This window comes from Mesoplodon densirostris, chromosome 4 (genome assembly GCF_025265405.1).
Source record: "Mesoplodon densirostris isolate mMesDen1 chromosome 4, mMesDen1 primary haplotype, whole genome shotgun sequence".
Taxonomy (NCBI): Eukaryota; Metazoa; Chordata; class Mammalia; order Artiodactyla; family Ziphiidae; genus Mesoplodon; species Mesoplodon densirostris.
The window spans coordinates 23584171-23610944 of record NC_082664.1 but is presented as its reverse complement, the minus strand read 5'-3'; the positions used below and the strand labels follow the sequence as shown (position 1 = coordinate 23610944).

At 34.5% G+C, this 26774-nt stretch overlaps 1 protein-coding gene across 3 annotated transcripts in view; it reads right to left on the bottom strand.

Annotated features, from left to right (window-relative positions):
• CEP128 (centrosomal protein 128) overlaps window positions 1-26774 on the bottom strand; it is a 448858-nt gene that overhangs the window by 328340 nt on the left and 93744 nt on the right. For all 3 annotated transcript variants that reach the window (XM_060097969.1, XM_060097967.1, XM_060097968.1), the window contains 4 exons: window positions 24994-25080; window positions 16978-17052; window positions 15259-15391; window positions 8896-9047 (listed from right to left, as the gene is read on the bottom strand). In XM_060097969.1, the coding sequence (XP_059953952.1) occupies window positions 8896-9047; window positions 15259-15391; window positions 16978-17052; window positions 24994-25080 (447 nt within the window). The remainder of the gene's footprint in view (window positions 1-8895; window positions 9048-15258; window positions 15392-16977; window positions 17053-24993; window positions 25081-26774) is intronic.

Sequence of the window (26774 nt, the reverse complement as noted above, 5' to 3'; positions counted from 1 at the left end):
TGCCTTTACTGAGGGCAATGTTGATTTCATTTGTGTACACCCAGATCCTAGCACCAGACCCAACACCTAACAGGCCCTTAATCAAAATTTATTGAATGAAACAACTGCATAAGTTGTTTTTCTCATTGCCAATTAGAAAATAGAAAAAGCAGAACACAAAACCAGAAACCAAACCTCATACTATATTATACATCCTAAGCATATATATGGATGGAGGCCTCATAAAATTCTTTAGAGAATTAAGAAAAAAAATGTGTCTAATCTTCCGTTAAATTCTACCTACCTATCCAGCTCTTAATTTAGTTATTATATATTTCAATTCTCAGATTTCTAGTGATTCTTTTCATAATGTCCTATTCTCTGCTAGGATTAAATATCTTATAACCTAATTTCTTAACATATTAATAACCATCGTTTAAAGTTGGTTTCTGTTAACACCTGTATCTGAATAGTTTATATGCTGGTTTCTATTTCTCGCTTTTTTTTCTCTTGCTAAAAAGTAGTGTGTTTTTTTTTCCTGATCTGCCTGCTAAGTTTTGATTAAAGGCTAGACATTGTACGACAAATTATAGAAATAATATCAGGGCTCAGGATGATCATACCTTCTTCTCCAAAAGATTTACAGTTGACCCTTGAACAACACAGGGGTTTAATTCAAGTATAATTTATAGTTGGCCCTCCGTATCCACGGTTCCTCCACGTCCATGGATTCAACCAACCACAGATCATGCAGTACTGAAATGTTTACTATTTAAAAATATCTGCATATAAGTGGACCCATGCAATTCAAACTCATGTTGTTCAAGAGTCAACTGTACTTTTGTGTAAATGGGCAGTAAGGATAAGGACAGATAAAATCAAAGCAGATTCAAAGCTATGTTACAGTCTTTGTGACTGTTAGTGTATTTTCAGTTCACCCAGACTCCTGAAGTTTAGCCCTTTGGGTATCCCAACTGAAACTGCAAGATGTTCACCGGGCTCTTCCTCTTCAATGGGCCTAAGCTGTGTTGTAAACTCTGCTCAATTTGCAATTCAGAACCCATTACAAGGGAAAATGATGCTAAGTGTCAGGCCCATCACTTTGCACTCCACTCCTTAACAGAATACTTGATCCCTCTTGTCCTTGTCCCCAGATAACTCTCTGATAACTTCTAACAGATTTTTTTTAAATATATGTCTTCCCCAGCTTTTCTAGTTTTTCTTAGTAGCAGGTACTGTTCTTTAATCAGAATTGCCAAAAGTTTGCCTAATTTATAATCTTCTTTAAGGAAGAGCAAACAGTCTAATATTTTATCATTACAGGTTCCCCCAAAATAAAAGATTGCATAATATAAACACGTACTTCACCCAGTGAAGTACTAGAGGCTAAATGCATTTAATAGATTTGAAAAAACTTGCTAACATTAACCTTTATGTTAGCCATGGAAACTTCTTAAAAACTAAAAGAATGTTTTCTCAGTGCATATGAATAATTTAGTTTAATTTTCTTACAAAGATAATTCATACTATTTGAACATTTCCAAGAGTATGATGAACGAGTTGACTTTTTTGTGGTTTAAGGCTCAGTACAATCTCATTTCCACTTGTAGAAAGTTTCCTGAAAACAGACACCTAAAAAACAATTTAGTTTTCCACTTAAGATGATATGCTATCAAATTAAAATCATTCTAATGATAAGGTAACGATTAGGACTACAGGTATAATGAAAGAACAGTTAAAATTGGATTATTATAAAGTCTACTTATTCCCCTTTTAATGGCATTTGTGGTAGTCAAGAAATGAATAACCATCAGTTACTGAGGCAAGAACATTACCTCATTTGTTTCATATCACCCATTTTTCTAAAGCAAGTCCTTCAATCATTATTCCCAAGGCTATATTTTATCTTTATAATTGCTTTAAATATTAAATCTATAGCTAATATGTTTTCGATACATCATTATTTTGTGAGGAATGTAAGTTTCTCCCTCTCTCACCACCACCTCAAGCATGCATGCACACATACGAACAAGCACACACACATCATATACACACAAAGAATCACAAAGGCCTACATATTCAATTTATATGTAAAAAACAATGCAGAAATCATGATTTCAGAAAACAATGGACATTTTTATTCCTAAATTATTTCTTTATTCACCACATTCAAATGATAAGTTATAATAAATATTAATGATAGTTTAAAAGCAAAATTAAAATGCTCACTCTACTTTCTGGCTTTATGGAAATATTCATTGCAACTCAGTTACAGAAAATAGAAAAACGGCCTTTCTTCACAACTCCTAAAATTCCTATTTTTTCCATAGAGATGAAAGATCTTGGAATTAAGCTAAATCTTTCAGGAAGTGTAAAGGTTTGCTTAGTTTTAGAGTTTTTACTTGTACAGCATCTGTGCCAATAATCATCTTTTTTAAGAACTTGGAGTACAGTGCATCTACGGTCTTAGCAATTGTCCAAATGTGAGAGTTAATTTGGGTAATAATAGTGGCAGACTTGATCTCTACTAGGTTCCACAATTTGAGCCTTTCTCTATAAAGTTCTGCTACCAATATTTTTCTTTATAATCTAACCTGTATATTAAATATCACTTATTGCTCAGGTAATACCTTATTTTATAACATGCCCTTGGATAAGGAAGAAATTATTAAGATTTTAAAAAAAGAAGTACAACAGGAAATTACAGACAAGGTTATTAAGATGTCTAAGACCATAGGTCTCTAAGAAGGGTTTAAAAGTAGTATTGAAGTGGGCACTACTGCATAGGAAAGTGGTCAGCTTTATATAAAAAATGCAAAAATCAAAACAGTTTATCCTAAAAGCATGCATGAAAGGAACAATCTTCCTTCTGTTTCTACTGTACTAATCATAAAAATGTTATTATTGATTACCATTTATTTTTCACAATCTTCTATCTTCTTAAAAGGAAATGCTGGCATTACAGTCCCAAGTTTCTGTTAATGAATAATCATGTCAGTTGTCACTCAATTATCACTTTCAAAACTTAATCTATATTATGTACAGCACCTTGCTTCTTTTTCTTTGAAGTTCTTCATTGAATTTAAAAGTCTTTTTTTTTTCCCAAGAAGAGTAAGTTGATGGAACATGGAGGCTGATATTAAATCAGGAGGAATCATTGATCAAGGATGCTTGGAATTCTTATGAATACAAATAGCCTGTCAAGGTTAATGAGGTTCAACTCAAGATTAGAAGAAGAGAAAAACTGCACTTAGTGTTTTTTATGCACATACAGATTTAAGGTCTTAGATAGAATTTGAAAAGTAAATTATGCAAACTCAAATGTAGCTTTCATTTGGGTTTTTCACAAGCTATTTTCAATGTTTTTTCCCCAGTGTAGAACAACTGCTTAAAATATATATTCTGGATCAACAAAAACTAATGCAATTAGTGAGCAAGAGCAAAGGTCCCCCTGAATACTGACAACTCTTCCAGAAATTAATGTGCTTTTAAAGAATGACTGGACAACAAATGTTAGCTTTCAAAATTAACCATAAAATTTTTCTACAATACATTATTTCAGTCAACAAATATTAACTGAGTGCCTAAAATGGGTGAGACATTGTTTGCAGGGGTTGCATAAAAGGATATTGAGATAAGACCTGGTTCTTACCACATACTCTATGATTTGAAAAGGGTATAAGTCTTTAATTAATAAGTGGCTCCCAGAATGCCACAAGTTTGAATTATAATATCAGTGCATACTGGTAAATGGCCCAGAGCAAAATCTGTGCACAGCAACATAACAAAAGAAAATGTAAACAGAAGGTTAAGCATCAGAGTGGAAGCAGATGAAATTGTTAGAAAGACAGAAGAAATCAGTTCAACATACTCCAGGAATAAAGACAGAATCTGCTAAAGTAAACAGGATCTCTGGGTACAAGAATGCTGTTAAAGAGAGGTAGAGGGTGGGGGAGCCTTACCATAGCCATAAACAAACAGCCATTTAGACATCATTACTCTCTGATTCTGTGTTCACCAACAACTTCTTGGTTACTAATTCAGCTTTCTAAAATGTAGGTACAGAAAATTAGGAGACTGGTGCCCTGCACAAGAGAATAGCATATAAATATCCACATAGGATTCCCACAGGGTACATCAATGAACTGGTACTCTTTTATATACTGTTCTCTTGCAAGTGTCACTATTAATATGAACCAGCATCCTGGGTCACATTCATTCTAGGACACGGAAAACTCAAGTTTCCAGATGTCTTGTCCAGAGGACAAGACATTGAAAAATGGTATCTTTACCAAGGTAGGGACATCAAGGTCAGATTTGTCTTGGTGACAGGACCGCTTTCTTCTGCAGCCCCATTTCTCCTTTATTTCAACCTGCTTTGAAATTTTAAAGAAACATACCCAGATTACTTTAAGACAGTGTGAGATGGGTGCCATAAGATCCTCAGTGACATAGGCAAGAGGATGGTTCAGAAAGAAGGATTATCACTTGCAATGGATAGAATCCAAGAAGGCTTCAGGGAGGAAAAGCTTTAGAATTTCCACAAAAAGAGGACACTATGGAAACACTGAACAACTAGAACAAAGACAAAAGATGGAAATGAAGACGGAAGATAAAGAAAAAAATGAGTCTACAAGACTGTATAAGGTTCTGCAGGAGAGGTGTTAGGTCAAGGTTAAAGAGAAAGACATTAATGAACAAACAAACCACAAGAAATGTGACTATTCAAATGTTCTTGGGCCTGATCAATAATCTCATTTTATGCATCTTTTCTTACTTATATTTGATTTCTAAAAAAGCAACTAAAGGAGATTAATTTCCATTTTTTATAGAATGTATAAGGCAATACTCCATACCACCAAAAGTAAAGCAGAGGCTAAATGTTTTTCAATTAAATTTCAATAAATTTTCCACTGTTAGAGATTAAATTGAGTGATCCATGACCTATATATCTCTCTCACAAAGTCTATACTAGATGTCACTTTGAGGATAGCTTAGGAATAAAGATATTCAAAGGGCCTCCACAAGTATAAAAAATAAACAAGCCATAATCAGAAGTGTCACTAAATCTAAAACAACTGATATAAATTTAATTAATTATTTTACTGTTAAAAATAAGAAAACTCAGGGAAAACTGATAAATGGTAATTTCTTCCAGGATGAACAATGTCTTTTTGTGATATCCTTTTCAATGGAAATTAGGGAAAAATATCTTTCATCCCCCAAAAGAAATTTCAATTATACTTGCAACAAACTCAAAGAACATTCTATGTCAATTTTAGAATATCATCTTCCTAGAACAGGGAAATCTGAGGGGTTTTTGTTCATTGCTATGTCACCAGTAACTAGAACAGTGCCTGGCATGTAATAGATGGTCATTAACTATTTCATATGTGAGTAAATGTTCAATCTTTCTCTCCAATTGTGTTTCATATCCAAATCTATATAACCTATCCCAACTAATCCAAGAGAATTCCAACTCTTCTGGTAACACATGTGAAAATGTAAAAGAACTATTAATTTAGGACAAAGGGAAAGCCAGCCTCTTTCAATGAGAGCATTATTACATTATAAATAAGTTTTAAATGTCTACATACTTGAGGTTTTTTCAATTTATTCCATAAATGGTAAATAAAAAGAAACAATGGGAAGGAAGGGAGAGGAGGAAGGAGGGAGGGAGGACAGACCAACATGTGGTTTTAAACAACTCAGCAAAGAGATTTTTCTACCTCTGGCATCATTAGCATAGTTTTTTTTTTTTTAATATTTAACTTTGACAAAATAATCATATATTTTACCACATTTGTCAGCAGAATAAAAGGCTAAATAATTCTCATAAAAAACTTTTAAAAGTCCTACAATTACAACTGCTCTGAGAATATTTCTAGTAAGAATTTATTAAACATGTAGAGAGGAAGGCAAGATCAAGATGGCAGAGTAGGAAGACCTTCAGCTCACCTCCTCCCAAGGACACACGAAAACTACAACTACTTATAGAACAACTATCTCTGAGAATGACCTGAAGACTAGTAGAATAGCTCTTCCACAATTAAGGATATAAAGAAAGAAAACCACACCAAGATAAGTACAAGGGGAAGAGAAGTAATTTAGTCAGAACACAGCAGGTCAACCTCCAGCAGGTGACCCAAAAGAGAAAGGAGATGTCACAAACTCAGAGGTCCTCCCTAAGGAGCAAGGGGTTCAGTCCCAACTTCGGGTACCCCAGCCCTGCAGACTGGCACCTGGAAGACAAGCCCTCTTAACTGGTTTTGAAAACCAGCAGGGCTTACAGCCAGGAGAGCCAGAGGGCTGTAGAAAACTGAGACTCTGCTCTTAAAGACTGGCGACACAAACTTACTCCAAGCCCCAGAACAGAGGCAGCAGAGTGACAAGCACCTGACACCCTAGCTGTCCTGCCAAGACTGCCACATCAGACCCCCCCCCCAGCCCACACAAGGCTCCCTCTCCAGTCCCCCACCAAGGTGGCAATCCCTGGCACACCCCTGGAGAAGCCTTGGTTCATGCTGGGCTCCAACTCTAGCCCCTCTGGCTCCCTCCCTTGCCAAGGTGGTGGCCCTCTATGGGCCTTGGGCGAAGACCCAGCCCACACGGCTCCAGCTCCAGTGCCCCTACCACCAGGGAGCAGCCCCCAGTACACCCCAGGAGAAGCCCAGGATCACTTCAGCTCCAGCCCTTCCGTAAAAGCCACTGGACATACAGAGTCTGTATAAAGACACTCCTACACAAGGACACATCTTCAAGATGTGGAGAGGTAACTGTTTCTCTTAATTCATGGAGACAAACACAGAAAGTCAAGCAAAATGAGAAGACTGAGGACTCTGTTCCAAAGAACAGAGTCTGTTCCAAGAACAGACTGTTCCAAGAACTCTGTTCCAAGAACAAAATAAAACCCCAGGAAAAAAAAACACAAAACTTTAATGAAATGAAGGTAAGTAATTTACCTGATACAGAGTTTAAAGCAGTGATCGTAAAAATGCTCACTGAACTTGAGAGAAGAATGGAAGAACACAATTAGAACTTTGAAAAAGAATTAGAAAAAATAAAAAAGAAGGAATCAGAGGTGAATAATACAATAACTGAAATGAAAAATACACTAGAGGCAATCAACTGCAGATGAGGTGATACAGAAGAATACGTAAGCAACCTGGAAGACAGAATAGGTGAAATCACTAAATCAGAACAGCAAAAAGAAAAAAAAATTTTTTTAAATGAGGAGAGTTCAAGAGACCTCTAAGATAACATCAAGCATAGTAACATTCACATTATAGAGGTCCCAGAAGGAGAGGAGAAAGAAAGGGGTAGAAAATGTATTTGATGAAATAATGGCTGAAAATTTAACCTGCCAGAAGAAACAGATATCCAGGTCCAGGAAGCAAAGAAAATCCCAAACAAGATGAACCCAAAGAGATACACACCAAGACATACCATAATTAAAACAGTAAAAGTTAAAGACAGAATTTTAAAGGCAGCAAAAAAAAAAAAAAAAAAAATCAAGTCACATACAAGGGAAGCCCCATAAAGCTATCACCTGATTTCTCAGCAGAAACTTCACAGGCCAAAAGGGAATGGCATTATATATTTTATTTAAAGTGATGAGAGGAAAAACACCTACAACTAAGGATACTCATGTGGCAAAGTTATTCAGAATTGAAGGAGAGAGAAAGAGTTTCCCAGACAAGCAAAAACTAAGAAGAGGTTAACACCACTAAACCAGCCCTCCAAGAAATGTTAAAGGAACTTCTTTAGGTGAAAAAGGAAAGGCCCTATAAAGGTAGGAAAATATATGAAAGGAAAAAAAACCTTTCTGGTAAAGGAAAATATATAGTAAAGGCAGTGAATCAACCACTTAAAAAGCTAGTGGAAGGTTAAAAGACAAGTCAGAAAATCAACTGTAACTACAATAAACAGTTAAGGATACACAAAAAGATGTAAAATTTGACGTCAAAAACATAAAACATGGTGGGGGGGAATAAAAAATGTAGAGATTTTAGACTGTGTTTAAACTTAACTATCCGCTTAAAGTTAATTAATTAATTGATTAATTAATTAAAATACATTTTCTATTGATGCACAGACAAGATGAAAGAGAAACTCAGACTGCAGTAACATTAAATATTTCCTTTGGATTATATAAAGTTATATGCTTTTAACACCAATTTTCTACCTTTCATCATTATTCAGGAAATTCTTCAAATGTGGCAACTTATTACAATTAGAATACAACTTCACTAATAAGAACAGAGTAAGACTGATACATATCTATTTCCAAATGTGTCCTCCATGTTTGATCTAATTTGCATAATTAAAATAGGAATTAAGCCATTTTCATTTTATGAAGTTCTTTCCTTCGATTTTTAATATTTTCTGATACTTATGCCATCTGTGCTAGATAAAAGGCAACCTGGAAACGGTAGCTGCCTAGTTAGACTTCACTCATGGTTACCACATCATTCATGACTACTATACAACTCTAAATTGATGGAGGCATCACAACTCTACCTCACGGAAAACAGCTGGAGATTTGAAACCCTTTATGTTTCCAAAGAGAAAATATCAGTAATAACTTTTTGCTGTGCCTTCTGCCAGTTTCACCCCCCAAATAACTGTTCCTTCAAAGAAAAAAGGACCCTCTGTCTGAGGGACAGGCTCAATTGCTACTGGAACAAGAATATTTTCAAATTTGATAGGTATCCTGGCTTTGAGGTCCCAATGAAGAGAAATGAATTCATAGAAATTTTTATATGTAATTAAAGTGGTCATCTATATAATTTTACCTTATCTATATCCAGACTAGAGTTCATGAAACATCACAATCTTTATATTAAAATTTCATTAAGCAATTCTATGAAACAGAACTGAAGTCCTTTGAATACAGCTTAAAAACAGCAAAGTCACCTCTACTTGTGCTGCCAAATGTACTCTCTCCTTGTCTTTTCGCTCCAAGCACCGCTTCACTTCCTCTAACTCAGATGCCATTGCACTGAAGTTCAGCTGCACTCTCCAATCTGACATGTGCTTCTCCAGATCCTCTTTTTCCCGCTGAACCCCTTAAAAGAGAAAATGTAAAGCTTGATGGTTGTTCATTACTCACAGGATAATGTACTTTCGAATGGTATGTTTTAATATTCTACCTAATACAATCCACTTATTAACTGTCACTGTCACCCAACAGACTTTTCAGAATTTGTCATTCTATTGTTTCAAGTCTCACACAGTTTTCTAAAATATACACATTGCTGTGTCATCCAATATTATCACATTTTGATACTAAACTTAAAGCGTTATCTGATTTCTAGTACAATTTATTTCAAGAAAATTCTATGCATTTTTTCTTTAATTTGCCTTACATTCCTATATTACCCCCAAACTCTAAAACAAAAATACTGAAAGAATTTTCAACTAAGCTTCTCCACCTAACTGAAGTTACTGAACTTCACACAACAAAACACTTTTCTTGCAATGTAAACAAATGATGCTGCTAAATCTTGATTGTGTTATGACCTCTGATCTATTAATTCTGGAGACTACAACCTACAAGAGTATCACTGAACAATATAAATTGGCTTAGTATTTATTTTTAGTTCAACATGAAATACTTGGTATATGATGAACAGGGCACTGTTAACACCATCTTTTTCAAAGATAAATAACACAAAAATCCTTTTGTCAATGAGCTTGCATTCCAAGAATAGAAAGAAAACATATAAATAAAGTACTTCCATGAATTTAAGATGTCAAAAATTGGAACATATATTATCAATTTAAAACTACTCTTTTTCTAGTAGCTTCCTTTCCAGAACAGGAAAGAAGGAAGGAAACACTAGCAAATCCAATTTATAGATCATTTGTAAGACACATCCTAAGTTTAGAAATATTACAATGTCAAAACTGTACACTTTGGATGAAAGATACATAGGTATTTTAATAGTGTGATAAGAGTACTTATAGATACTAGACAAACAGTTCTCTATATCTGTATAATTTCTGTATAATAAATGGTTATTATACAAAAATAGTCCAAAGGATAGAATGATTAACTCTATCTTAATAAGAAACTGAGGTAGGAAGAACTGGTTACTATGGTAGTTCTAAAAAATAGGTACAAAATTTCACCAAGCAAAGGAGATGAAGTTTGGGTGATATTTCAGGGAAAGGAAACAGCATAAAGCATAGAGGAACAATATTGGATTTCATATTCAGGTAACTGCACACACAGGAGTTCTACATAGCTAATATGTATGAGGGAGGGAAACAGGAGAGTCAGCAGGGAGTTATGCATTGCCAGGGAGCTTAGAAATTAGCCTACAGACGAGGAGTTAACAAACATTTTCTGTAAAGGGTCAGATAGTAAATATTTCAGCTATATGGTCTCTGTCACAACTACTTATCTATGCTATTATATTGCAAAAGTGATCTGGACAATGCATAAATGAATGGGAGTAGCTTTAGTCCAATGAAGTTTCTTAACAAAAACAGGAGATGGTCTGGATTTGGCCCATGGGCCATAGTCTGCCCACCCCTGCTATGTCTTCAATGTGAAAATATGCATACTTTTTATGTGTAAATGTATTTATTCATTTGACAAATATACACACTCATTCATCTTATAAATACATTTTTTATTTTGTAAATTTATATATGCATATGTGTGTGCATATATCTCTCTATAGTACCTATCTACATGTAGACAGACATGTTTCATGATATATATAACATTAGTGTATAAACACACATATACAAATTAACATTAGTATGAATATATTATACAAATTATGGAGATAATACATATGAATATGTGTATAAACACATATACATATATGTATATTTATAAAACACATGCATTTGGTGTGATGACAATACTTTGATATGTTTCATAATATAGATATAAAATATGAGTGTGGATATATATAAATATATAGATATACACACATATATACATATATAATGAAACATTTATCAAAATTAAAATACTTAAAACATAAAGTATAAAATACAGTGTTACAAACACTCTCCTCCCACACCCAACGGGTTATATGCTCCATTTTAAAGAACTCTTGCTACAAACAATGATGGGTCAGTACAGGATAGCAGTTAAGAGTTCAAGTTTGGGTAGAAAAAAGATTTGGTCTGCTACTTCCAACAAATGTAACTTTAAGCAAGGCACTCAATTTCTTTGTTCTTTAGTCTTTTTTTTTAAGTCATTAAAATGGAAGTAAGAATATTCCCCCCTCATAGAATAGTTGTAAGAACTAAAGGACACAGTATAAAATGAGTAGCATAATGCCCTGTAAGAACTCAATATAATGAGAGGTTTTAATCAAGAGAATAACATGAAAGGTTTGTGTCTTAGAAGGGTCCCTTTAGTAGCAGTACAGAAGACAGATTACAGACAAGCTATTCAACAGAGTAAGACAAGTTAAGAGGGTAACAGAGATGAGATGAAGCGTGCCTAAACTGGGCTAGGGGGAATAAGAAAGAAGCAACTTCAAGAGATATCAGGATCTACAAATGGACAGGATGTAGAGACTAATTAGATGGAGGCGAGAAGGAATAAGTTTGGATGTTCTTTGTATTTTAGGCTTATCTGAATAAAGAATGATATGATCAATTAAGATAGGAAATAAAAACAGGTTTTGAGGAAAGGATGAATTCAGTTGTAAATAGGCCGACTGAGCATTCTGGAAAGGCATATACTGATGCCCAATGAACAACTCCATCTGGAGTGTTGAAGGTTAGGAGAGTGAGATGAGCTAGATTTAGGGATCATCGTTTGTAGGTGATAGCTAAGGCATAAGATTAAATAACAACCCCTAAGGAGAGGTACTAAGTGAGAAAAACCATAAATAGGATTCTAGACAACAGAGGCATTTAAAAGGCAAACTGTAAACAAAAGGAAAAGATTCAAATATAAAGACTGAAAACTATTAAGACAGAAGAACCAGGAAAGAGTAGGAACAATGAAGTCAGTGGAAGAGTTCTAAGAGGAAACAAACAGGAGTCAAGTAAGGCAAGTAATGGAAAGATTCCTTTGAATTTGACAGAGAAGACCACTAGTAAACTAAGCAAAGTCAATTTTAGAAGCAGAAGTGGAAGTCATTTTGCAGCGGGTAGAGGAACAAACAGCAGGCAGAGTGTGATGAGTGTAATTTCTTATGTAGAATTTTTAAAAAGAATACAAGTATTCTATAAAGATGAAAACTCTAGAATTGTTAAAAGAAGGTGAAGAAGTCCACTGTCACAATGACAAGAGAACTTTAAGGGGTTTTTTTTTAACCTGGGAAGTAGTTAAAAAAAAAGAGAGATTCTTCTAGTCCTCAAAGACACCAAAAATAACTAGATTTTATGAGACAACAAAACATATAACAAATGTACCACAGAATCTTTTTCCAAACAAAATGAGAGATCCTATGTGCATCCTTATGAAATTTTGATGAATAATCTAATACCCTATATTTTACTTTTAAAAATAAATTTTAAAGTATTTGATGTTAAAATATGATTAAATTACAACAGCACAGGAAACTTAAGCAAACTTAATGGCATGCAAATATATTAGGATATGTATGTCAAAATTTGCCATCCAGTGAAGATTTTCTGGCAATGTGGAAATTCTAACTTAGGCAACATATTGAGTTATGTGTAGGCAATCTGGTGAATTTGTAACATCAGATGCTTACAAGAGTTTCTACAGTAATTTAGGCATCTGAGTAAAAAGCATTAATATTTAAATAGACTGAAATAGTCTACCAGAAACCATTATAAAATTTCAGTATCACCATTTCTGTTAAACACAAACTTTCAAAAAGAAATACATCCAGAGTAATTAAATTCCACAGCCTAAATCAACACCTCCCCTGAAAAAGCATTCTAACAGTTTTCAAACACAAAGTCTTCCTAATCAACATAAGAAAAAGCCAGTCATATTGTTCATAACCACTTCTACAATGTGATTAAATTTCATCACCAATCTCCAAGTAACAAAAAGATAGAATCTTAATTGTATGCATATATTGGAAAAAAAATGTGTGTGTGTGTGTGTGTGTGTGTACGAATCTGAAAAAAATTCCACTACTGGCTTGCTGTCTCCTTCTAAAAGAAAGACTCATGAGATAAGCAGGTCTGACAACAGAAATGGGTTTAAAAATCAAGAAGAGAAGACATTAAAATTGGATGCTAATATCAGCAAAAAACAAGTGAAATTTGAAATTAAAGACACAATACCATTTACATTAGCATCCACAAAAATTAAATACTTAGGTATAAATCTATATGATGAAAACTACCAAACTCTGATGAAAGAAATCAAAGATTAACAAAGTAAATGGAGAGATAATCCATGTTCATGGACAGAAAGATTCAATATTGTCAAAATGTCAGTTCTTCCCAACTTCATCAACAGACTCAATGCAAGCGCAATCAAAATCCCAGCAAGTTATTTTTTGTATGTTGACAACCTGATTCTAAAGTTACATGGAATGGCAAAGAATCCAGAATAGCCAGTGCAGTATTGAAGGAGAAGAAAAGAATTAGAGGACTGACACTATCCAACAAAACAGTGTGGTACTGGCAAAAAAAAAAAAAAAAAAAAAAAAGTCAGGTAGATACATGGGACAGAATAGAGAGTCCAGAAGCAGGCCCACATAAAAACAGTCAACTGATCTTTGCCAAAGGAGCAAAGGCAATACAATGGAGAAAAGATAGTTTTTCAACAAACAGTGCTAGAACTGAAGACCTACATGCAAAAAAATGAATCTAGACACAGATCTTAAACCTTTCACAAAAATTAATTCAAAATGGATCACAGATTTAAATGTAAAATGCAAAATTATAAAACTCTTAGAAGATAAGAGAATGATTTGGGGTTTGGTGATGGCTTTTTAGATACAACACCAAAGTCACAGTCCATGAAAGAAAGAAATGACAAGTTGGACTTCATTAAAAATTTCGGCTCTGTGAAAGACATTGTCAAGAGAATGAAAAGACAAGCCACAGACTGTGAGAAATTATTTGCAAAGACATATCTGATAAAGAACTGCTATCCAAAATATACAAAGGACTCTTAAAACTAACAATAAGAAAACAAACAACCATACTAAGAAATGGGCCAAAGGCTTTAATGAATATCTCACCAAAAAAGATACACATACGGCAAATAAGCATATGAATAGATGTTCCACACCACATGTTATCAGGGAAATCCAAATTAAAACAACAATGATATGCCACTACAAACCTATCTGAATGGCCAAAATACAGAACACTGACAACTTCAAATGTTGACAAGGATACAGAACAACAGGAAACCTCATTCACTGCTGGTAGAGGGAAAAATTATACAGGCATTCTGGAAGACAGTTTGGAAGATTCTTACAACTAAACGTACTCTTGCCATATAATCCAGCAATCACACTCTTTGGTATTTATCCAAAAGAGATGAAAACTTACGTCCACACAAAGATCTGCACGCAGACATTTAGTTTACAGCAGTTGTATTCATAATCGCCAAAACTTGGAAGCAACCAAGATGGGCTTCTGTATGTGAAAGGATAAATAAACAGCGGTGCATCCAAACAATGAAATATTATGCAGTGCTTTAAGAAAAAAAAAATTTTTAAGAGCTACCAAGCCATGAAAAGACATGGAGGAAACTTAGAGGCATATTACTAAGTAAAAGAAGCCAATCTGAAAAGGCTACACACTGTATGATTCCAACCATATTAGGTTATGGAAAAGGCAAAACTATGGAAACAATAAAAAGATCAGTACTTGCCAAAAGTTAGGGGAGAGAGGGATGAATAGTGAAACACAGAGGATTTTTAAGACAGTGAAACTACTCTGATACTATAATGGTGGATACATGTCATTATGTTTGTCCAATCCTGTAGAACACACAAGAGTGAACCCTAATGTAAAATACAGACTTTGGATGACAATGATGTGTCAATGTAGGGTTCATCAGTTATAACAACTGTACCACTGTGGAGAGGGGTGTTGATAGTGGGGGAAGCTGTGACATGTGGGAGCAGGGGTACATGGGAAATCTCTGTACCTTCTGCTCAATAGTGCTATAAACATAAAATTTAAAAATTAAGTCTGTTTTAAAAAAATTGGATGCTAAATTATGATTAACTTGGAAAACCTTGTAGTAGGTCAAGAAATAGGATGAAAAGAATATAACATAAGGAAAGCGATTCTAAAAATGGGAAATATGTAAGAAAGATCAAAAAAGCCCCAGACATTTACAAATCAGAATTATACCTCTTCTAAACCTCCAGTCATCTTCTTGTTCGTCCTGATGGCTTGACTGTTGCTTGGAAATCTGAGATACTTGATGTACTAAGCCTTTTTGATCGCCTTCTGCTTTCATGAGTTGTGTACGAAGTTCTTCTACCTAAATACACATAGTCAAAAATGAAACTTTTATCAGTTTTAAAAGCAGGAAAAGAATAACTGAACTTACAAATTATTTTTCTAGGGAAAAAAATTTACTTCCAATGGGATATTGTAAGCACAAGTTGAAGCCAAGTTAATCTCCTTGTTATGCCAAGCACAGTGGAACAGTCTCTTGCTCCATTTCTTTATTCCTCCCATTCCTTCCACAAACAATGAATGTTCTTTCCCCTTCTCTGTGTCTACTGTGACAAAGAATTTGACCACACTTTTTTTAAATCCCTATTTTCACCTCAGTCCACTCTACTGTTATTAACCCAAACTACCTCCAATTAAGTACTATACATTTTTATATTTTTCACTTATTTTCTTTTATGTGAACATAGTCTATTGGTTGGTAAAGTCAAATGAAATTATCACAATTTAGCACTGTGATATCAAAGTACTGCTCAAAATAAATAAGCAATAAAAGCTGTTGAATAAACTATAAACTCCTTGAGGTAAGGTACCATTTTATTCATCTTCGTATATCTGGAGACTAGCAAGCATGTCCACAATGACCTTTAAACAAGTCAGCAGTGGCAGAAAGACTCAGGTAAAGTCACAATGACAACCTTAACACATAAATCTCTTATTTCAAAAGATAAGATTAGAAATTACAAGGCAGAGTTAAAAGAAAAAAAATCAGAAGGAAATGAATACAAATATAAACTTCCAAAAAGAAAGTCTAAACTCTGCCAACATTAATTCCATTGGACCACTAGCTGCAAAACAAAACCATTATACATTTTTTAAACATTTTGTAAAACAGGAGCTACGGTGTTTCCGATGCTTCAGGATTAACTGTCAAAACGTAATACTCCTTCTGAACGTCTAAGATGTTTGACAACTTTGCCTACCTAGCATATTATGTAGTGAGTTATGTAGCCCACACCTCAAAACAGAGGAAGTTACAATTGCAATTTATATTAAACACAGGCAGAAAGGTAGTTAGAAACCCACATGCCCTTATCCAATGTGTATAAAATGGTTATTTCAAGTTACTGAACTTTAAATATGAGAAGCACCAAACTCCTATTATGGGCTAATGGGCTGCAAAATGTTATGCTTTAAAATTAAGCCTTATCTCTGGTTAAAAGGAAGCAGGTAGCATCTTGAAAATGTGAATATAAGACAGTGATGCATTCAAAGTAACTTGAACATGCAAGGTCTGTTTTATGTATTTTAGTTCCTCTTTCACTCTCTAACGTTTCCTTGAATAAAATTAAGCTCCTGGGAAAATTTTATCTTACACATCCAGTCTCACTTTTACACTGGTTATGCTAAGAGAGATAATTCCTAAACTGGAAAAGCAATCAGCAAGATACACTGTCACAGTGGGAACCTGGGCTGGTGTTTTATATTGGCTTTCTCTGAATCTTCCTGAAAGGATTTCATCTTTTGCTTATGTGTGTTAATATACATTCCTTAAGGAAAAAAACTTCTAGATCTAAGGTTTTTTTCCCTTTCACAAAGACATTTAATAGGGAAAGAGACTCAATCCTGATTTAATTTAAAAGCAGATTATCATAGCTTGCATAGACTTACCTGATGCAAAAGTGTTTCTCTGCTGCCTTCTGACTGATTCAATAACCTTCGAGATAGCTCCAATTCCTGTTCAAGCTAGAGTTTCAACAAAGAATAAGGAAAAATGTCCAATGGGGTAGAAGATAACTAAACTATTACAGGCTCAGTTTAAGAGGAGAAAAGTGAAAAAGTTTTCAGATTTTTACAGCTAACATAAAAGGAAAAATATCTTGCTATAAACATGTATCAATGCTCCCATTAAAATAATGGTAATTAAATAACAAAAAGTGAACCAGACCAGACTGCAGGAGGTCTTGGCTCTAGTCAGTTCCATCTCAATTATGACCCCATTTAAATCTCTTTTCCTTAGGCCTCCTTTCTGTCACCTCTAAAATAAGGATTTTATATTAGATAATCTGAGATCCCTTCAGTTCTAAATCATTTTAATGTAAATTCTAAAGCAGTTTTTTCTTTAAATTACTACATGTAGTATCATATGAACTAAATTAGAATAAAAATTTCAGGGACCCAATGACTCAAAGTATATTTCATCCAATTGGTTATTTTTTATATTCTTAATATTCTTATATTCCTAATGTTTCCAATATTCCTAACATTTCTAAAAATTTTAATCAGAATAAGATATTTTAAATTTCCCTAATAATACTGCCATTAGATAAGTATCCACAGAAAATGTGCCAGTTAGGTGACTAAATACCCTACAAAGTCAATGTGCCTAGCTTACCTCAAGCTGAAAAATATAACAGGATGTGAAGGGGAGAAGAATATGCCACTCCAAAATATGCCTCTTTGGCACAAGTATTATTCTGAGCTGATGGCAATCAAAACCCAACAGACTCTGGAAAAGCTTTTTACCTTCCCCTAAATTGCATTTAAAAATTTTAAAAGGAGGTCTGTACCAGAAAGAGAGCTGTTACCAAAGATAACTTTCTATATCTGAAAGACTTCTCTGCACGGCAGGGCAAACATTTGTTTACCATACATATACTCTTCTCATCTTCCTGTGAACTGTGTTCCTCCCCTTTGAACCCCAAGCCCCTATTCCTTGCCTTAGTTCAGGATGGTAGATAAGCCTCAACTGCCTGGCTGTCTTTGAGTCTCATATTTTTATGGGGCTCCCATACATACAAAATTAAACTTGTTTTTCTCCTGTTAATCTGTGTTATGTCAATTTAATTATTATACCAGCCAAAGAACCTAGAAGGGTAAAGGGAAAATTATTTTTCCTCCCCTACAGATGGGACACTTTTGTTAAAAATCCAGAGCTTACATACGCTGGACATGTTTGCACTTTGTAAGGGTAAGGTTGTTTTGTGAAATCACAAATTTATATTAAGATGTTATTAAGTGCTTTGATTTATAATAGTTATCCTAAATTATCATTTCATTTGAACAAACTACTATCTATACATTAGTCTTTCAGAAATTGTACATGTGGAAGGTGTGACTATTAAGGAGTAGCACGAGGGAACACTGTGGTGATGGAACAGTTCTGTATTTTGACTATCACGGCAATAAGATTGAGATTCATGAGATAAAACTGCATAGAAGTACACACACACAAACACACACTCAACATACAAATGAGTATACACATAAAACTGGTGAAACCTGCATAAGCTCTATGCATTGCAACAGTGTCAATTTCCCGGTTTTGATGTTGGATGGCAATTATAGAAAATGTTATCACTGAGAATAACTGGCCAATGGTACATTTTGTTTTGCAAAACCTATGAACCTATTATTATTTCAAAATAATTTTTTCATCCAGTTATATAAGTTTTTTAAAAGTGTGCATGCAGCTCAGAAAATAACTATCACATATTTTTAAAAGCACAGTTGACCCTTGAACAACATGGGTTTGAACTGCACGAGTCCACTTATACACGGATATTTTTCACTCGTAAAAACTACAGTACTATAGGATTGAATTCACATATGTGAAACCATGGCTAGAGAGAAACTGCAAATACGGAGAGCTGACTACATGTTATACTCGGATTTCTGACTGCACAGAGGGTCAGGGCACCTAAGCCCCCATTGTTCAAGGGCCAACTGTAAATCAACTATAAACTACATGTGGAAGCAGAGAATCCACACAAAATATTATCTGACCTGTTCTCTTGTTTCTATAAATAAATAAAAAGGGAAGAAATGGCACTGAAGTCAACATGGTTTCAAAATCTACCAGGGTCCATACTGGTCATGTTTCCTGGGTAATATCAGCATTTACAACTCCCAAAGAGTAAAGTTGATGACCTGATGTACCTTGTTTACCACTGTAAAGGCAGCATGGATGCATCATGCAACTTTACATAGGTTGGTGAAATAAAATAAAGGAGGTAAGGGTAGATAGAAAAGGCAATATGGAGTAAAGAACATTATATCAGAAGCAATTTTTTACTTTATCATTCATTACCTTGGGCTTGGCCTTTAATCTACTCATTTGCAAACTGAGGAGAGTTGTTTGGCCTCTGAGTTACTTTCTAGCTCTAAAATGCTACGCTCTATAGCCTCACAGATATGAATTCATATCAAAGATACTTAATATTTAATGAGAATAGAGGATTTTTCGGAACTAGGCTGGTAACTGTTCCTATCTTCTATAACAAAAATGAATAGATGCAAAATATTCAATCTTTAAACAACAGGTCTTTCCCAACCCTACAGTAAAGTCAACCTCTTTAATGTTCTCCAGCAAAGAATGGTCAAGTTAAATTCACCTCTAGAAAAGGAGAGCGGCCAGGAGACAAGGTAGCGAACTACCTGTGTATGTTTCCAAGAGCAAGTAGCAGAGAGTGGCAGAGCCCTCAAGCCAAGTGACTCCATATCAAAACATAAAGGCTTTACTGCACTCTAAGAAATAACCTCAGGGACACTTTCCAAGGTACTCAATGAATTTCACTGGCCGCAAACAGCATTACTCTTTAAAAGTTAATTTTCAAAGCGGAGACAGCAGAAGGAAGAAGAACTACAATTCTGACCCTGTGGAAGGAAAACCACATTCACAGAAAGATAGACAAGAAGAAAAGGCAGAGTACTTTGTACCAGATGAAGGAACAAGATAAAACCCCAGAAAAACAACTAAATGAAGTGGAGATAAGCAACCTTTCAGAAAAAGAATTCAGAATAATGATAGTGAAGGTGATCCAGGACCTCAGAAAAAGAATGGAGGCAAAGATCAAGAGGATGCAAGAAATGTTTAACAAAGATCTAGAAGAATTAAAGAACAATCAACAGAGATGAACAACACAATAACTGAAATGAAAACTACAACTGAAGGAATCAATAGCAGTAAAACGGAGGCAGAAGAACGGATAAGTGACCTGGAAGACAGAATGGTAGAATTCACTGCCACGGAACAGAATAAAGAAAAAAGAACGAAAAGAAATGCAGACAGCATAAGAGATCTCTGGGACAACATTAAATGCAACAACATTCACATTATAGGGGTCCCAGAAGGAGAAGAGAGACACAGAAAGGACCCAATAAAATATCTGAAGAGATTATAGTCAAAAACTTCGCTAACATGGGAAAGGAAAGAGCCACCCAAGTCCACAAAGCACAGACAGTCCCAGGTAGAATAAATCCAAGGAGAAACACGCCAAGACACATAATAATCAAATTGACAAAAATTAAAGACAGAGAAAAATTACTGAAAGCAACAAGGGAAAAATGGCAACATACAACGGAACTCCCATAAGATTAACAGCTGATTTCCCAGCAGAAACTCTACAAGCCAGAAGGGAGTGGCATGATATATTTACAGTGAAGAAAGGGAAGAACCTACAACCAAGATTACTCTACCCAGCAAGGATCTCATTCAGATTTGACAGAGAAATCAAAAGCTTTACAGACAAGCAAAAGCTAAGAGAATTCAGCACCACCAAACCAGCTCTACAACAAATGCTAAAGGAACTTCTCTAAGTGGGAAACACAAGAGAAGAAAAGGTCCTACAAAAACAAACCCATAACAATTAAGAAAATGGTAATAGGAACATACATATCGATAAGTACCTTAAACGTGAATGGATTAAATGCCCCAACCAAAAGACACAGGCTCACTGAAAGGATACAAAAACAAGACCCATATATATGCTGTCTACAGGAGACCCACTTCAGACCTAGGGACACATACAGAATGAAAGTGAGGAGATGGAAAAAGATATTCCATGCAAATGGAAATCAAAAGAAAGCTGGAGTAGCAATAATCATATCAGATAAAATAGACTTTAAAATAAAGAATGCAACGAGACAAGGAAGGACACTACATAATGATCAAGGGATCAAAGAAGAAGATATAATAATTATAAATATATATACACCCAACATAGGAGCACCTCAATACATAAGGCAACTGCTAACAGCTATAAAAGAGGAAATTGACAGTAACACAATAACAGTGGAGGACTTTAACACCTCACTTACACCAATGGATAGGTCATCCAGACAGAAAATTCATAAGGAAACACAAGCTTTAAATGACACAATAGACCTGATAAATTTAATTGATATTTATAGGACATTCCATCCAAAAACAGCAGATTACACTATCTTCTCAAGTGCACACAGAACATTCTCCAGGACAGATCACATCTTGGGTCACAAATCAAGCCATGGTAAATTTAAGAAAACTGAAATCATATCAAGACCTTTTACAACCACAACACTATGAGATTAGAAATCAATTACAGGGGGAAAAAGAAGTAAAAAACACAAACACATGGAGGCTAAACAATACGATACTAAATAACCAAGAGATCACTGAAGAAATCAAAGAGGAAATCCAAAAATACCTAGAGACAAATTACAATGAAAACATGATGATCCAAAACCTATGAGATGCAGCAAAAGCAGTTCTAAGAGGGAAGTTTACACCTATACAAGCCTACCTCAAGACACAAGAAACATCTCAAATAAACAATCTAACCTTACACCTAAAGGAACTAGAGAAAGACGAACAAACAAAACCCAAAGTTAGTAGAAGGAAAGAAATCATAAAGATCACAGCAGAAATAAATGAAATAGAAACAAAGAAAACAATAGCAAAGATCAATAAAACTAAAAGCTGGTTTTTTGAGAAGATAAACAAAATGGATAAACCTTTAGCCAGACTCATCAAGAAAAAGAGGGAGAGGACTCAAATCAGTAAAATGAGACATGAAAAAGGAGAAGTTACAACAGACACTGCAGAAATACAAAGCATCATAAGAGACTACTCCAAGCAACTCTATGACAAAAAAATGGACAACCTGGAAGAAATGGATGAATTCTTAGAAAGGTATAACCTTTCAAGACTGAACCAGGAAGAAATAGAAAATATGAACAGACCAATGACAAGTAATAAAATTGAAACTGTGATTAAAAATCTTCCAACAAACAAAAGTGCAGGACCAGATGGCTTCATAGGTGAATTCTATCAAACATTTAGAGAAGAGCTAACACCCATCCTTCTCAAACTCTTCCAAAAAATTTCAGAGGAAGGAACTCTCCCAAACTCATTCTATGAGGCCACCACCACCCTGATACTAAAACCAGACAAAGATACTACAAAAAAAGAAAGTTACAGACCGATATCACTGATGAACATCAATGCAAAAATACTCAACAAAATACTAACAAACACATTGAAAGATCATACACCATGATCAAGTGGAATATATCCCAGGGATGCAAGGATTCTTCAATATACACAAATCAATCAATGTGATACACCATATTAACAAATTGAAGAATAAAAACCATATGATCATCTCAATAGATTCAGAAAAAGCTTTTGACAAAATTCAACACCCATTTATGATAAAAACTCTCCAGAAAGTGGGCATAGAGGGAACCTACCTCAACATAATAAAGACCATATACGACAAACCCATAGCAAACATCATCAATGGTGAAAAACTGAAAAGCACTTCCTCTAAGATCAGGAAAAAGACAACGATGTCCACTCTCACCACAATTATTTAATATAGTTTTGGAAGTCCTGGCCACCATGGCAATCAGAGAAGAAAAAGAAATAAAAGGAATACAAATCAGAAAAGAAAAAGTAAAACTGTCACTGTTTGCAGATGACATGATACTATACATAGAGAGTCCTAAAGATGCTACCAGAAAACTACTAGAGCTAAGCAATGAATGTGGTAAAGTTGCAGGATACAAAATTAATGCACAGAAATCTCTTGCATTCCTATACACTAACAATGAAAGATCAGAAAGAGAAATTAAGGAAACAATCCCATTCACCATTGCAACAAAAAGAATAAAATACCTAGGAATAAACCTACTAAAGGAGGTAAAAGACCTGTACTCAAAAAACTATAAGACACTGATGAAAGATGACACAAACAGATGGAGAGATATACCGTGTTCTTGGATTGGAAGAATCAATATTGTGAAAATGACTATACTACCCAAAGCAATCTACAGTTTCAATGCAATCCCTATCAAATTACCAGTGGCATTTTTTACAGAACTAGAACAAAAAATCTTAAAATTTGTTTGGAGACACAAAAGACGCTGAATAGCCAAAGCAGTCTTGAGGGAAAAAAACGGAGCTGGAGGAGTCATACTCCCTGATTTCACTATACTACCAAGCTACAATAATCAAGACAATATGGTACTGGCACAAAAACAGAAATATAGTTCAGTGGAACAGGATAGGAAGCCCACAGATAAACCCACGCACCTATGGTCAACTAATCTATGACAAAGGAGGCAAGGATATACAATGGAGAAAAGACAGCCCTGTTCAGTAAGTGGTGCTGGGAGAACTGGACAGCTGCATGTAAAAGAATGAAATTAGAACATTCCCTAACACCATATAAAAAATAAACTCAAAATGGATTAAAGACCTAAATGTAAGACCGGACACTATAAAACTCTTAGAGGAAACCATAGGAAGAACACTCTCTGACATAAATCACAGCAAGATCTTTTTTGATCCACTTCCTAGAGTAATGGAAATAAAAACAAAAATAAACAAATGGGACCTAATGAAACTTCAAAGCTTTTGCAAAGCAAAGGAAACTACAAACAAGATGAAAAGATAAACCTCAGAATGGGACAAAATATTTGCAAATGAAGCAATGGACAAAGGATTAACCTCCAAAATATATAAACTGCTCATGCAGCTCAATATTAAAAAAACAAACAACCCAATCAAAAAATGGGCAGAAGACCTAAATAGACATTTCTCCAAAGAAGAAATACAGATGGCCAAGAAGCACATGAAAAGCTGCTCAACATCACTAATTATTAGAGAAATACAAGTCAAAACTACAATGAGGTATCACCCCACACCATTTAGAATGGGCATCATAGAAAATCTACAAACAACAAATGCTGGAGAGGATGTGGAGAAAAGGGGACCCTCTTGCACTGTTGGTGGGAATGTAAATTGATACAGCCACTATGGAGAACAGTATGGAGGTTTCCTAAAATTAACTAAAAATAGAATTACCATATGACCCAGTAATCCCACTACTGGGCATATACCCAGAGAAAACCATAATTCAAAAAGACACATGCACCACAGTGTTCGTTGCAGCACTATTTATGATTGCCAGGTCATGGAAGCAACCTAAATGCCCATCGACAGACCAATGGATAAAGAATATGTGGTACGTATATACAATGGAATCTTACTCAGCCATAAAAAGGAACGAAATTGGCTCATTTGTAGAGACGTGGATGGATCTATAGACTGTCATACAGAGTGAAGTAAGTCAGAAAGAGAAAAACAAATATCGTATATTAACGCATATATGTGGAACCTAGAAAAATGGTAGAGATGAACTGGTTTGCAGGGCAGAAATTGAGACACAGATGTAGAGAACAAACGTATGGACACCAAGTGGGGAAAATGGCAGGGGTGGTGGTCATGGGATGAATTGGGAGATTGGGATTAACATATATATGCCAATATGTATTAAATAGATAATAAGAACGTGCTGTATAAAAAAATAAATTAAATAAAATTCAAAAAATCTTTTAAAATGTTAATTTTCAAAATCTTACTTTACTCTTTTCAGTTTCACTTTGTCTTAGCTTATTTTTCATTACTCCCTCATTCTCCTCTGCTTTAGCTTCTTGTTTCTTCAGTGCCTAGAAAGAAAGACATGGGAAAATCAGTATTATTCCAAAATACATATAAAACTGAAAGACATTACTAGGATCTATTAAGAAAAGGTTGAGGAAGATGATTATGAATTGTACAAAATATACACAGGAATTACAAACTGCTCATTCATTGAAATCATAAGATCACTTCATTGGGGCTCAAATATAAACAACTTCCCGATCTACCTAATCAAGTTCCACTTAGTTTCACTTTTTCCCATCTTTAGGAATTTTTTAACACATTTAGAGAGCTTAGACAGCTAACAGCTTTTTTGGAAACAAACAAATTTTACTGCCTGCCGAAATAATAGTATTTAAAAGTTATATTATCAGCTCAACAGTTTTGACATAATACCTAAAACCAGTTCACTAGTTCTTCAAATTCTGAAGAAATATCAAGGTAGAAACATGCTTGTTGCATCATTATTACATACCTGACATTTTATCACAACATATAACTGGCTCTTCAACCATACTTTCACATAGAGCAAAGAAAAACATTCTTTTCTACATTTTTCTCTCTTTAATAAATTGGAAAAAAAGGAACTTTAAGAAAATACAAATTTCAAAAGTTAACCACATAAGTGTTTGTTCTGGTTTGTTTCTATGTTAAAACAAAATTAAACTTAAGGAAAAAAATTTATATTAAGAGCAATCTTTCATAACACCTAAAAGACATTCCATTTGTTTAAAAAAAAAAATTCGACACTTAGCATTTAGACTTAAAAAGGTGTATGTGTAGAGGCCATCCAAGTTGAGAAAAGCCAAATTTCCAAAAGTCTTTTCCAACAAGTTCTATGATGCTCAATAGAAAAACTATTTTTAGGCAAACAGCAAAACATGTTAAAACTGTTTTGATGCAAGTATAATCAATCATATTCTAATTCCATTAACTCACATATCCAACATATATCTCCAAAGTGCATATATACGCATATATAAAATAACAATGTCCCCCCTACCCATGAGATTACAGCTCCCTCTGCATGGCTCCTGCTCTCACTAATAAAAAACAATTGAGTAAAAAAGCAGAGAGACACCATCAAAATAAAAAATAATTTTGATTTGAGTATAAATAATATAACAACACTTTTATAGTGTTTACTATGTCCGGGCATTCTTCTTCTTCTTACATATATTAAATAAACATATTACATATATTGAATATATACATTTAATCTTTATGATGGTTCCATGAGTTATTATTAAGTCCATTTTATTAAGAGGGAAGTTGGGGCTACAAGGAGTTGAATAACTTGCCCAAGGTCATTCACCAAGCTCGTGACAGAGACAGGACATAGATTCAGGCTGTGTGCCTCTTAACCATTGAATGGCACTGCCTCTCCACGTTGAAACAATAATATCAAGCTTATAGGGTGGATATGAAGACTAAATAATTTGATACTTGTAAAGCATTAAAAGATACAATAAAAGACAACTATTATGATTACTAAATTGTTAACAATTGATAAAGTATTACAAATCATAATGCTTTTCAGGTAGCTATCAAATGATTTTGATGTTTATTATTTGTTGTTAACTGTAGCCTAAGTGGAATTTGTAATAATATTTACTTAGGTATGTATAATCTATTTAGGTTTGGCTGATGGGATGTGTTTATAAGTTTTTCCTGAACAAAATTATCCTAGAAACTTGAAAATTACTGCTGGTATCTTCAT